This window comes from Nestor notabilis, unplaced genomic scaffold (genome assembly GCF_000696875.1).
Source record: "Nestor notabilis isolate BGI_N333 unplaced genomic scaffold, ASM69687v1 scaffold22417, whole genome shotgun sequence".
NCBI classification, from domain to species: domain Eukaryota; kingdom Metazoa; phylum Chordata; class Aves; order Psittaciformes; family Psittacidae; genus Nestor; species Nestor notabilis.
Window position 1 is genome coordinate 2,702 of NW_009938098.1, and position 12,597 is coordinate 15,298.

Below are 12,597 nucleotides of genomic sequence, written 5' to 3' on the forward strand. Positions count from 1 at the left end.
CTGGGGCTGTTTAGCAGCCACCGGGTGGGTGTTCTTGAGTGGGCTTCATTGGTGCCTCTGGGGAAAGTAACTCCCTTTGCAGTGGCGTGGAGAGAGCGAGTGACTTGCAGGAACACCATGGTGCTGAACAGGCCTTGGCCAGGCCAGCTAATAGATAGGACTTATTATTTGTTGCATTTTAAATCTCTAAATGGCAGCTGTCCCAAGAGCACGAGAGTCTTTGATGGGGACTGTCCCCTGGGGTGTTGTGCAGCGCATGCCAGAAGAGCTGTGGAACACACCAGGCCAGCTGGAGCGAAGGAGAAAAGCTGCCAGCCCTCCTCTTGGGAGAGGGCAGGCCCCTCTGAGCTGTGGGAGGAGGGCAGAGTGAGCCCAGCTCCAGCCTGCAGCCACTGGCCAGCCTGACACCAAAGAGCTGGCATGGCCCAGGAGTAAGCAGTGTGTCTGCCCAGGCCTAGGGTGTTGGTTTGGGCTGGTGCAGGGTGAGAGTTGTTTTCAGGTGGAACTTGCTCCTAACTGCAGTTTCACTGAGAGAAAAACGCCAAACCTAGCTGTGCTGTCACTGAAAGCAGTTGGTCATTCCTATTTGTTAGCCCCAGCTTCTAACTTAACATTTCAGTAGTGCCCAGGATAGCTATTATATCCTGCTCCATGTTGCATGGCTGGAGCTTTGGCATCCAATACTGTTGAGAAATCACAAGAGCCCTTGCCATGCTGTCAGTTGGAGCTTATGGAGTGCTGCAGGTGGTGTTGGCAGGGAGCCTAGCTCTGGTCTCAAGTTCAGCCTCAGCCCTTGTATCTGCCAACTGGTTAATCAAACAGCAGCCACATCTTGTGGTGAATGTGATGAAGAGAATAAAGCGGAAGAGAGGATGACCCTGCTCTTATCTTTGGCCCCAGGAGGGATTGGAGGTGGTGTCCATAAAGCATACGCATGCTCTAGCTGAACTACACACCAACCTGCATCATCTTTATTAACACTGGCACTCAGTTTAAAGCAACAGTGCAGACTTGTAAAAAGTTTGCTGCAAAAGCACAAGCCACATCTTAGATCTAAAATTGTCCCATGCAAGGAATAGCAGAGAATGCCCAGGCCCTGGAGAGCTGCTGCAGTGTGCCCCTGGGGGCAGAGGGACAGCTACACAAGGAGAGGCCTCCTGTCAGCTGGGTTAGTTGAGGAAGCTGAAAGTAGTGCCCTGGCTCCCGAGTTAGTTCCAGTTAGTGACAGGTGGAGGGGTCCCCTCATCCCTAGTGCCATATGTCCATCCTGCCATGCCTGGCTGGCGAGGTGGAGGCTGAAGAACAGGAGGACCTGGCTGTCAGTGGAACTTGTACTTCCTGGCTGGTTTGAGGCTGATGTAGGTTCTCTTCATCTCCTCGCTCTCAGGCTTCTTGATGTCTTTGTACCTCTCTCCCTTTGTACTCACCACCTGGTTATCGATATAGCGGATCAACTTCTTGGGAGCCTGGAGAGGAAAGACATTAACACCAAGTGGGTGGACAGCTACGCTGCTAGGGAAAGGGAGGAGACAAGCAGAAGCAGAGCTGTGCTTTCAGGGACAGGCAGAGGAAGACCGGGGTGGGCTGTTTTACCCATCCTTTGTGTTGGGAATCTTGGGCAAAACTGGAAGGAAGCTGGGGGGGGGCGGGGGGAGCAAGAGCCATGCTAGTCAGGAGTGGTAGGAACTGACAGACCCTGCCACCCCTTAGCTAAACTAATCTTCCCTCTTTGCTTACTAGCTGGCTCTGTGAATGCTCCTGCTTTGTTCTGCCCTGTTGTTTTCTGGACTTGCAGCCTGATTTTTAAACCTTGTAGCCGAAGGACATTCAAACTGCTGGTGAACTGGGACTGCTTTTCTTACCTCTTTGGGTGGAGCTGGTCGATGTGTTTTCTGATCATCTGCACTATCCACCATCATATATCTGAAATAAGATGCATTTAGTGAACACTGTAACATGCATTGCCTGGAGCTGTTCATAGCCTATGTCCTTTCTCCCCTGGCTGGTTTGTGGCTGTACAATGTGTCCTGCGTGCCTAGATTGCAGCTAGGAGCACTTAATGTTGTCCTTTGGATAAACAGGCAAGAAGCATGTCATCCTTCTGGAGAGAATCCAGCAGGATTCTCCTGGAGAAGCACCCTTGGCCATATGGGAAGGGTATTGAAAACTCAGGCTGCTCAGAATGCTGATGGCCACTGCAGAACTGAAAGACATGCTGAGGTCTGGTGTGCTCTGCCATTGGGGCAGCTTTGCTCCTCAGCTCAACTGATGGCAGCCAAAGGAGACAGAGGTGAGATTACAGGACCAAGCTGGCTGCTTCTGCCCTGAAGAGATGGTGTTCCTTTCACGCTTCACCTACTGTTTGACTGTGAAACAGGTCTGTACTGGAATCAACTTCATAAAAGCATCACCTCATGCCCTGTGTGACTGAAACATAAGGGCTCAAGCATTTGCTTGCTGTACTGCTGAGTTACTACTCTTGAGACTGGTGCTGGCTTAGCAGGCGGACAGCACAACTGACCATGACTTCTCCCTCAGTAGTTAGTATAGTTGCTCATGTGTATCTTCAGCTATGGTGATCTGCTCCCTGTACCTGTGCTTGAGTGATGTTTAAAGTACAGGATGTTGCCAAAATGTCATTAAAGTGAAGTTCTCAGAAACATAAATATCAGCTTGTGCTTTTTTTTGTTCTCCTGCGTGTTGCCCTGAAACTGGCCTACACAGGAGATGAACAAGGACAGGGATAGCTGATTCTGCGTGGATGCCATTCTGCTTTGCTTTATCTTCCTTAGACCATTGACTGTTTATTCTGTCACTGGGGAGGATGTAAAGTGGTGGAAAAGATGCGGCTGAATAGACATGTGCAATCTGCATGCCCACAGGATACTCATGAAAGCTGAGATCTTAAAGCAGATCAATGAAACCACAGTGTGGGTTCTCCTACTGAAAATTAAATGCTTTTGGAAATGAATAAAGGTAAACCAATCTAAAGCTGCTTTCATTCCCAAGAAGTCCATAAGGGGACTTCAGAGAGGTTTCTTTAAATGTGCTGAGTTCACACAGTCAACAAGTGAGATTTAATCTTCCCAATGTTGCTGTACACGCAGTCTCTTAAAGATGTCTTTAGCCCTGTTTGGACTGTCTCCAAGGATGGAGGTATGAATGAGCTGCTGTAGTTTTACAAGTCACAGTGTGTTACCTGAGCTGCAGCATGATGTTTGCATGTTGAACTTTTAACCAGGACCTCAGCTGGCAGTACTGTGACTTAGACTGTACCTGCAGGAGACTGAAACCTCACACACAGCCAGCAGTGTGACCCAGCTGGTGCAGGTAACCTGTTCCTATGCCACAGCTCTAAAACAAACCCAAACCTATTTTCCCCCACATGATGATTGTATTTGTATGTATAGGTGGATCCAGCTATACCTAAATCAGCTTCATGGCATCCTTACTAAGCATTGTACACCCCAAGTTCTTTGTAGACTGCACTGTTCTCACCTTCCCCAAACTGCCACCTATTCCTTTATTTGGAGCAGAATGAGGGGTTCTCTGCTGCTGGGTACTTACTTCTGTAGGATAACCTGTTTGAGTTCCTCATGGTTGGGTGCTCTGCGGGGCCGTGCCAGTTCCTGGGAAGAGACAAGGTGGTGTATGAGTGGCACAACATGTGGGGTGTACAGCTAATCCCTGCTAGCTTGGTGAGCCCAGCTGCTGGTGGAGCACTTCCAGCTCCTGTGGGAAGCGGGGTGCTGGCTCAGTGGTGGGCACAGAGCAAAGGGAAGGGAGAGGGGCTATTGCTCTGCGTGATCCTCCTGCCTCTTTGCACAGAAAGTTCCTGTGGTTAAAGCTGCTTGCAGCAGAGAGCAGGGACACCCATGTGCCCCTGAGCTCTGGCCTGCTGCCACCCAGCTCTGAGTACTGTACCTTTACACTCACACCTGCTGGGCCGATTTCCACCTTCTCCTCCACAATTAACTGCACTGCCTCCTCCAAGTTCCCCAAGGCCATGGCAAGCGCCTTCTCTGCCTGGCTCACGGTACATGCCGGGAACATCTCCAGTAGCAGCTCCACACCATCCTTCAAGTTACTGCCTTCCTAGTTGGAGCAAGAGACAGAGGTAAGGTGGGGATATGGTGAGCTATTGAAAAGGGCCTTTCTGGTTTTGCACTGTCAGGAAACTCAGCTTGCCCTTAGCTGAAGGCTCTCTCTCTTTACAAGCATGACTAAATACCATTCCCAAAGCTAACAGGGGATTGTATCTTTGCAAGGACAAAGCATCACTCTTCCTTAATCTTTTTCCCCTCTTATTTCAACGTTCTTTAAAGTAGGGCTCCTCTGAACTGACTCATCTGTGTGGCTGTGCTATATGCCTTCTCAGGAGTGAGCTTTCTGAACGCCATGGTGTAATGCTTGAACTCCTGCTTGCCTTGTGAAGTTGTATATGCTTTGATCAGAAAGGGAAGGGACTGCTAAGCAGTGACCTGTGGCTACATGAGAAGGAAGCACAGCAGCAGCATTTGGTAGAAGGCTGTGGATGCAGAATCATTGCACTGCAGAGCAGGAAGAGGTAAGTACTGGAAAAAGAGCAAGCAGAGTGCAAGGGAAGGAGGTGGGGGGGGGATCTGCCAGGTGCTGCAATGCCTGTGGCATGGGTCATGCTGAATGGTGCTGCAGGATCAGGACTGCTGGGCCAATGACTCAGTGCTGTATAGCTCTGTAAACGCACAGCACAGAAGGCGACTGAGGGTTTGGACTGGCGTCTTCAGGACTGACACACAGATGGGACTGCTTCCTGTGCAGATACTGTAAGATAGCTGGGGAGAGAAATGGTGATCCACCTCAAACTGTGGAGTGAGGTAAGGGGAACAGGGTGAAGTGAGGTGGAGTGCTGTAGAGGCATCCCCATGGTGCTGCTGTGGGATCTCTGAGGGCACTGGGACAGGCTCTCTCAACCATTGCTCTGGCTCATCTTTTCCACTGGCTGGAAAGAATGAGCCAGAGTGATGGCTCATGTTCTTCTGTCAGCATGTAATTTTCTCTTTCCATTTACTGACGTAGTCTTGCTCAAGCCATAGCATGGAGATCACAGACACCAGTGATGCTGTCACAGCCTATGCTGTCATTCCCTCCAGAGCCAGAAAACGCCCTCAGGTGGTGCTGGTAGCCTAGTGCTGGGTGACTGTCCCCACTGCTCCTGCTCCTCTGCAGGGTGTTCATACCTGGGCCCCGGCTCCATCTGTTAGAGTGCACTGCCCTTCCCCGTTGCAGGCTCCAGCTCCAGGCTCCTGGCCCTTGGTCAGGTCTTCAGAGGGTGCTTCACTTCCATTTTCCACAGCCTTTTGGCCAGGTTTTTCTTAAAGACATAGTGATATCTCCTGAGGAACAGTCCCACTAAGGCTAGAGCTCTGTGTTTTCTGTTGCCATTAGATTGCTAGTGCATTGTTTGCCAAGCAAATCCTTTCTTAAGTGACGAGACTGGGAAGCACTACTGTTCGTCCTGCCCTCAGAGGCAACAGCTGCTCTGCTCACCCTGACCTGCAAGAAGGCAGTGCTAGCGCATGCTGGAGCTCCTGAATGTTGCATTTCCAGGTCCTACAGGGTGTGGGCTGCTTGTGAATTCAGTTATGTCAATTCTCGGCCCTCTAATGCCTTGGCTCTGGATACTTAGGGCATTTAACATTTCTAAGAATTCTCTGGTGTTTGCAAAACTTTGAATTAAGGCATGGTTTTTATTTTAAGGTTGGGAATACACTCTGGTAGTTCCCAGGCTGTATGTGAGCCAGCACATCCTGTGATCAGGTTACTCTGATGCATCTCTCTTTACAGGCTCTTTCTGTGTCACTGTAATTGTTCCACCTCTGTCCTGTCCTCTCTAAAACTGGGATGGTGCTGTCCTTCCACATTGTGGCTACATCAGGATCCTCAAAAGGTAGATGCAGGGGAGCAGAGCAGTAGATTTTGTCAAGTTCAAGAAAGCAGCAAGTAAGACAAAAGACAGGACTGTCTGTTCTATGCTGTGTAGCCTTCTGGCAAGACAGCAATAATGTTGCTAGATAAGCAAAACCCAGCCTGGTTATGTTCTGAAAGGTTTTATATCCAAGCACTTCACCTGTCTGTTCTTTAGTGGGAAGTATCTTTGGAGCTGATTAATATAGCAATCCAGCTGATCATGAATGCTGAGGTTAGAAAGGGCCACTGTGATAGCGCAGTCTTCTGCAGTCCTGCAGTGTGCAGGCCAGGGCACATTACTGCTGATTTTGCAGCCATGCCAGGGTTCATGGGTGAAAGGGAAGTGAGCTTTGAGGATGCTGAAAGTCTAGAAGTGATACACGTAATCAGCTGGATTCTGTACTTGATGATGCACCTGACATGGCTGCCCAGTGGTAGTGTCACTTAGGCAGATGGCTAACAGAAGCAGGCAGAAATCCTTACTTTCAGAATTAACCTACAGTAGAATTTCAACAAGCAGCACAGTATCTGCCATTTCTCCCTTATTACTCTGGATTTGATCTCAACAGAGGTGTTTGGAGATCTGATCAAGTGTTTTTCACCTAGTATGTCTTGAACAGTATTCCACATGACTCAAACCTCCCATGTATTGATATAAAAAACCCAACTGAACATAAAACAAAAAAAACCTGTCAGTCAATTCAGGGTCCCTTTTGAGAGCCTAACTGTGGCAAACAAGATTGTATTTTATCCTGTGACATTGCTCAACTCCAAATACTTAGACTGAAAACATATGAGAATATATCTTGTGCTGAAATAGTCTGTGTAACTCACCTTTGTTGCGAGCTTCACCAAGCCTCTCTGAGAGGGAGAACATCATTTCACAAATATCCCCACTGCAAGAGACAGAAACTGTAGAATTAGTGCGAGGAATAAAAGCAGTATCCTGTCCTACTTAGCTATCTCATTACAGAAAGACAAAGCTGGTTGGGCAGCCCAACAAAATAAACTAGCATTTTAGATAACCAAGGACCTACTTGCAAACTATACGGGGATTAGCATCTGTGTATCGGGCAAAGACTGACTTAATCACAATAGCACAGGTTTGGTACTAATACATCTTTAACTGGGTATAGCTAAAGAACTTACAGTACTGAGAGACTTGGGTCCAGGCCCCTAGTGCATCACTTGCACGTACAAAGCAGTAACATTCACATACCTGTGGATTTCTGCAAAGCCAGGGATATACGCCTCCATCATTTCCACAAAAGTGTCCATGTCAAAAGTCTCTTCGGAGGACTCTGGTGAGCCCAGCTCTTCCAGGACACCCGTGATATAGGAGAAGAAAACATCATCCATCCCCCTGGAGACAGAGAGAACATGGGATGTGGCAGCGGAGTCAGCAGGCCCTTTTTTTCTCTCTCTCCATCCCATTCCCTCTAACCTTGTCTCTAATAGAGAAGTAGAAGGACTGCTGTGGACTGTATCTTAGGCAGATCCCACCCGTAAAGCGAGGTAGCAGCTGGTCAGTGGTCAACTGGGAAGCATTTACAGATGAAATACCGCATTGCTGTCCTGGGCAGCACTGAAGGAAAGCTCTAGCATATGCCCAGATGCTGTGCTCCCGCAAGTGCTTCAGCTGAGCTGACCAAAATACTCCAAGTGCTCAAACCCTCACTTTTCTGTGCTGACTGGTGTTTCAGGTAGGGTCACCATATTCTGTCAAGTTGCAATTTCTGTGGGGTGCAGTGTTCTCTGCTTGCTGCTCTCCACACTTGTGTCACTGCTGCCACCAGCTGCCAAAACAGCTGCTGTGTTCCAGCCTCAAGGTGACTTATCTCTGCATGCTGGCAGAGTTCAAAACAGGGGAAGCTCTGACATACTGTTAGGCTGCTCAGAAAGCCCTTAGGGAGCTCTGTGGAATGAAGAGAATCCCATGTTCTAATGTATATTACTGGACAGGAAATTAATCATCTTGGTCATCAAAGAAATGACATTACTAGATAGTTGTTCAAGCAGTCCCATCAGAGCCTGTGCAAATTATCTGTATCCTGGATCTGACTTAAGGTAAGGTAACACAAAGTACAGGAAAACTACAGAGTTCAGTATAATGTGTAGAGGGACAATTAATGCAGGGTTCAGTCTAGAGCAATGATATTGGATCTTGCTAACTCAACATACCTGAGGTCTGCTGCAGGGATGTGGGACTGGATGAAGTGTGTCAGCGTGTCTCGAATGATTCTTTCAAGCTCCATGTCTCTCTAAATCTTTTTCTCTAAAAAAAAACAAAACCAACACACCAAAAACAGGAGGAAAAAGAAGACTCCATGTAATTTCAAAGGCAAGAAGCAGATAAAAATATCAACAAGATCAAAAGGTAGGCTTGGTATAGGCCAGTGTGCTCTTCTCACAAGAAAAATTCACAAACTCCTCCTTGTCATCCCTGGGTAACACTAGGCAAAGATAACCGTACCAACCAGCAGTATTAGAATCAACTGGAAATACCGGCCCACAGCAGTCCCAGTATCTTGGGCCTCTCCAGCTCGTGCTGATGCTGGCAATATGCAGTTGTACTGTACATTTAAAACGTCCCCTCCAGGAAGCAAAGCTGGAAATGCAGATGTGTCCAGCTGCAGGACTTCAGGGACACCTTCTGAGCTGGAATGCTGAGCTGTCTGGCAAGTTAGTGGGTTCGCATGCTCAGTGCAGAGAGGGGTGGACCTTTCAGACAAGAGCATTTGCAGTGATGCTTGGACACAGGAACAAGTGGGAGGAAGGGTAATGTCTCCTAAAGAAAGGACAACCTAGAGCATATTTTACAGGGAAATACCAAGCAGGGCACAGACAACTAGTCTGCCAGCCAAAATATCAAAGGTCTCCAGGTCAGGCACGGACTGCCAGTGGAATCCCACCCAAACAGGAGCCTGTTGTTCTGCTCAGTAAATGAACCATTCTGCAGTTGATGCAGCTGCAACAAGTGGCGTTTGATAATCCAAAACTCAGGGGAGTTCTAAGAATCACACAGCTCCTACAGAAGCAATGGCAGATGGGGGCTGCTCGCAGCCCTCCTTCAGCTATCGGTACTGGGCCTGGACTGAAACAGGTGGAGAAAAGACATTCCTTAACCATTCCTTCCCCTGGGGTTTACAAAGCTGCTGGGTGGACAAACTCCTGGTGTAAGCACCGAGTTCTTCCAAGGAAGGAAACTAGCCCTGCTTAAAGAGAAACTCATGTGGTCATCAGCCAGATAGCTTCCAAAGGTTATCATTCTCCCACCAGTGCAGCTCCTTCGTTCCAACCACACCAGGACCTGACCAGATCTGTTTGACACAGAAGTCATGGAGCAGTCATGTGGGTTGCTGAAAAACAGGATTGTTGTTCCCATGGGAAACAAAAAGGTTTGATGAGGCCCGGCCTGAGATGAGACATCCAGAGCTAGCAGGATACAGACAAAACCACCCCACAGCACTCAGCACTGCTCTTGCAGGACCTAGAGAGAACTAAAGACCAGCAGCCTGTTGGTAGGTCCGTCTCACCTCAGGGCCCATTCAAGCTGCATCAGGCCACCACTGCAGGGGCTAAGAGAGCACATGCACTCCTCTGTGGCTGCCCAGAGGAGCACACCAAAGCCAGGCAGACTGGCCCCTGGTTATAGTCATATTGAAGCTCTAGAGATTTGACTCTCGATCCTGAGGGAGAAAGCTGTGACATAAGCTTGTGCAAAAGTGCTTTGCTGGGTATATGGCATCACACATTGCATCTCCCTGCAGTGATTCCCCATCAAATATTCCCAGTCTGTGCTCTTCTACTCTTCAAGACTTTGAACAAATGCAGGTTTTGCTACCTTTACTGAACCCCTGTGTCAGTGCCATTCTCTTGGGGCAGCAGGAGAGAAATACAGAAGGAACCTCACAGCAGCAGGACATGAACAGTGAGACATACTCAGACAGAGAACTGCCCCAGTTTTCACTGTGTTCAAAGCTAAACGCAGAAGCCATCTAATCACCTAAACCTTCCTGCAGCTACTAGTAGTATCAACCCTCCCACTGATCTAGATCCACTATCTAAAGGAGAAAGCAAACCTTCTTCACATGTGCCTCTCACTTGGGGAAATGAACAATAAGTGCTGTACCAACATACATGTATTCAAACACAGCACATGCAGAAACAGTCAGAGAAAAGCATCATCAGAAAGGATTATTTGCTGTTTCTGTCTTAAGCTAAAAATTTTCTTTGCCTTCTGTAATTTCAATTAGAAAATTCCCATTTCATCACATTAGAGGAAAACAAGACTCCAAAATTCTTCAGGCAGGAGCTCTTCATGCACACCTGAAGTGAGCTGCTGAGCTGCTTTTTTTTCAGCGTCGCAAGAGTCTTTTGTTTGCATTTTTCCCTCGCATTTGTTTCTGTGTTTTGTGTGTTCTCTCGTGGTGTGACAGAACCAAGTTTATCTTTGTCATCTTTGCAACGTACCCAGAAAAAAAAGTGGGCTTTGTTCTATCCTTCTCAGACATCAAAAAGCCAATTATAAGATTCTGAATCTCACTGTTGGCAAGAACACTGTCCTAAGCAGCATGTTTCTGCCCCATTTTAAGCTGAATCTGCAAATGCTGGCAACCACCAAGCCCCCTGAACTTGCAAGTACAAGAAAAGTAATTTTCTTTTTTTACAGAAATTGGGGATGTGAAATCAAGAAATAGCAGTCAAAATGTAGTTACTATGGTCACTGCTATCAAGAAGAATGCTTATTTCCTTCTTAGTCTTCATGACATCCTGGGAACTGGAAGCCTAAAATATTCTGTCCATTTCTGTGAAACAGGCCAATATTATATGAGAGATAACTCTATAGTAACCAATACCATTTCCTGACAACCCAATTACCTGAACCACAGAGCACAATTCACCATGTCAAAGGCACTTTTCTGAGGTCCATAAATTAAGTGCTGGTAATTTATTCTGATCAATAGCACAGACAAAATCACTCATCTCCTTAATCAAAGACACTTGCAGGCAAGTGTCAGACTGGGATGAGAGAAACACAGAAAAAAGTAACTCAGCAACAGGATTATCGTAGCTACGGCCAGACACTAACTGGTCTTGAATCCATTCCTCAACCTCTGACAGCCACAACAAACGCTGGTGTGAAGTGTTTGGAAATATTCAGGTATTTTCCTGTGGAGTTACCATGCAGTATCTGAACAAAGGCTATTCTACTGTTTCTACGAGAGGAAAGAAGGCAGCACGTTTTAACAACTAAATTTTCTTTGGCATAAATTTTCTTTGGCATCTGAGTCAAATCCATCCACCAGCACACTTGGATTTAAGGTTTACATCCAGAGAAGGCAAGCTACCACCTTTAGACTGCCTTTGGTGAAAAGAAACACTGTAACTGACAAAAGCAGAGTCTTACACTGAAGGATAGAAAGCAGCTTGGCGATCAAGTATTTCTTCAAAGGTCAGACAATGACCTTTCACCTGAAGAACCCATCCCTAGTCCTGTAAAACCAAAGGCACCAAGAGAGACAAATGCATTTGCATTTGAACATTTATTGCCACAAGGGAGAAATTTTATTACATGATAAACAGTCCTTAAAAAACTTAACATCTGGGGGATCTGTAGTGCATAATGGTCTTGCCCAAATGAGGCTTGTGGAAGACAAATCCTGAAGGTCCTCAGGCCTTTCAGATTTGGTGCGTATTTTCTTGAAATAGAGCTGGTTAAAAACATATATAAACATGTTAAAATTGATTCTTCAAGGAATAAACTGGTGGTGCTGCATGTCCTTTCCCCACAGCCAAGTTTAGAGTTATGTAACTTAGGACACCAACACACCTGATGCATTGTACCTGCAAATGCCTAATTTTTTCTAGTGGAGACCTGTAGTAGGTAAGGGGGAGATTTACTAGACGGGCTTATCCTAAGCGCACAGTTTTGTGAAGGAGTGATTTATAAGGCACAGAGCAATCTAAAACTCAAATGCAGGAGGAAACACTCTCCTGAGAACTCAATTTTACTGAAAAGGTGTTACCATTGCTCTGAACTCCTGGCTGTAATTGTAATGAGGATTTTAAGATCACTTCAGTATTTGTCAGTCAATTCAAACATACGTATGAAAGGCCTTCTGCATTTGTCATTATATAATGACAAATAATTGTCATTATTTAATGACAAATAATGACATTATATGTCATTCTCCATTCTTGTCATTATAATGTGGGCTCTGCTTAACATTTTGCATAGAATCTACTTCTTCAAAACATATGGTCAAGAAATGGTATTGCTATTGCTCTGCTCTTAGCTGAAGCCTCACAGTCTTGCACACGAGACTTTCAACCTTTGGAAATCCGTGTCACTTTTCAGTCTTTAAACACTGGGCTTTATTATTAAAGAGTAAAAAAGCATTGGAGCACTGTATGTCACCTCATTAAGACAGACTTGGTTTGAAATACCAGGAGTGATCTACATAATATTGCGTGGCATATATATTTCCTTACCTCAGAGAAAAATTGAATGAGTTCTTAAATGTGAAAATTACTCATTTTTGTACTACATACTTTGGCCAGCAGCTCAACAGAGTTTGCCACCCTACTGTCTGTCTTGAGAATGTAGCATCTCCATCATCCTTGCATTTTCCTGCATGTTCATGT

General features: G+C 46.5%; 1 protein-coding gene across 1 annotated transcript; it reads right to left on the reverse strand.

Annotated features, from left to right (window-relative positions):
• Positions 1–944: 944 nt before the first annotated feature.
• Positions 945–8,224, reverse strand: CUEDC2 (CUE domain containing 2). The gene is made up of 8 exons (XM_010019164.1): positions 8,131–8,224; positions 7,169–7,312; positions 6,784–6,845; positions 5,220–5,353; positions 3,925–4,095; positions 3,568–3,629; positions 1,863–1,923; positions 945–1,466 (listed from the first exon to the last, which is right to left on the reverse strand). Exons 1-8 carry the CDS (start codon positions 8,202–8,204, stop codon positions 1,320–1,322), a joined length of 855 nt encoding a protein of 284 aa, XP_010017466.1. The 5' UTR covers positions 8,205–8,224; the 3' UTR covers positions 945–1,319.
• Positions 8,225–12,597: the final 4,373 nt, after the last annotated feature.

Excerpts from the sequence above, each read along its gene's own strand:
- CUEDC2 (XM_010019164.1), bottom strand. The coding sequence starts at position 8,204 with ATGGAGCTTGAAAGAATCATTCGAGACACGCTGACACACTTCATCCAG. Across the intron at positions 7,313-8,130 it reads ATCCCTGCAGCAGACCTCAG|GGGGATGGATGATGTTTTCT; the intron begins GTATGTTGAGTT and ends CTCTGTCTCCAG. Across the intron at positions 3,630-3,924 it reads CAGCAGGTGTGAGTGTAAAG|GAACTGGCACGGCCCCGCAG; the intron begins GTACAGTACTCA and ends GTCTCTTCCCAG.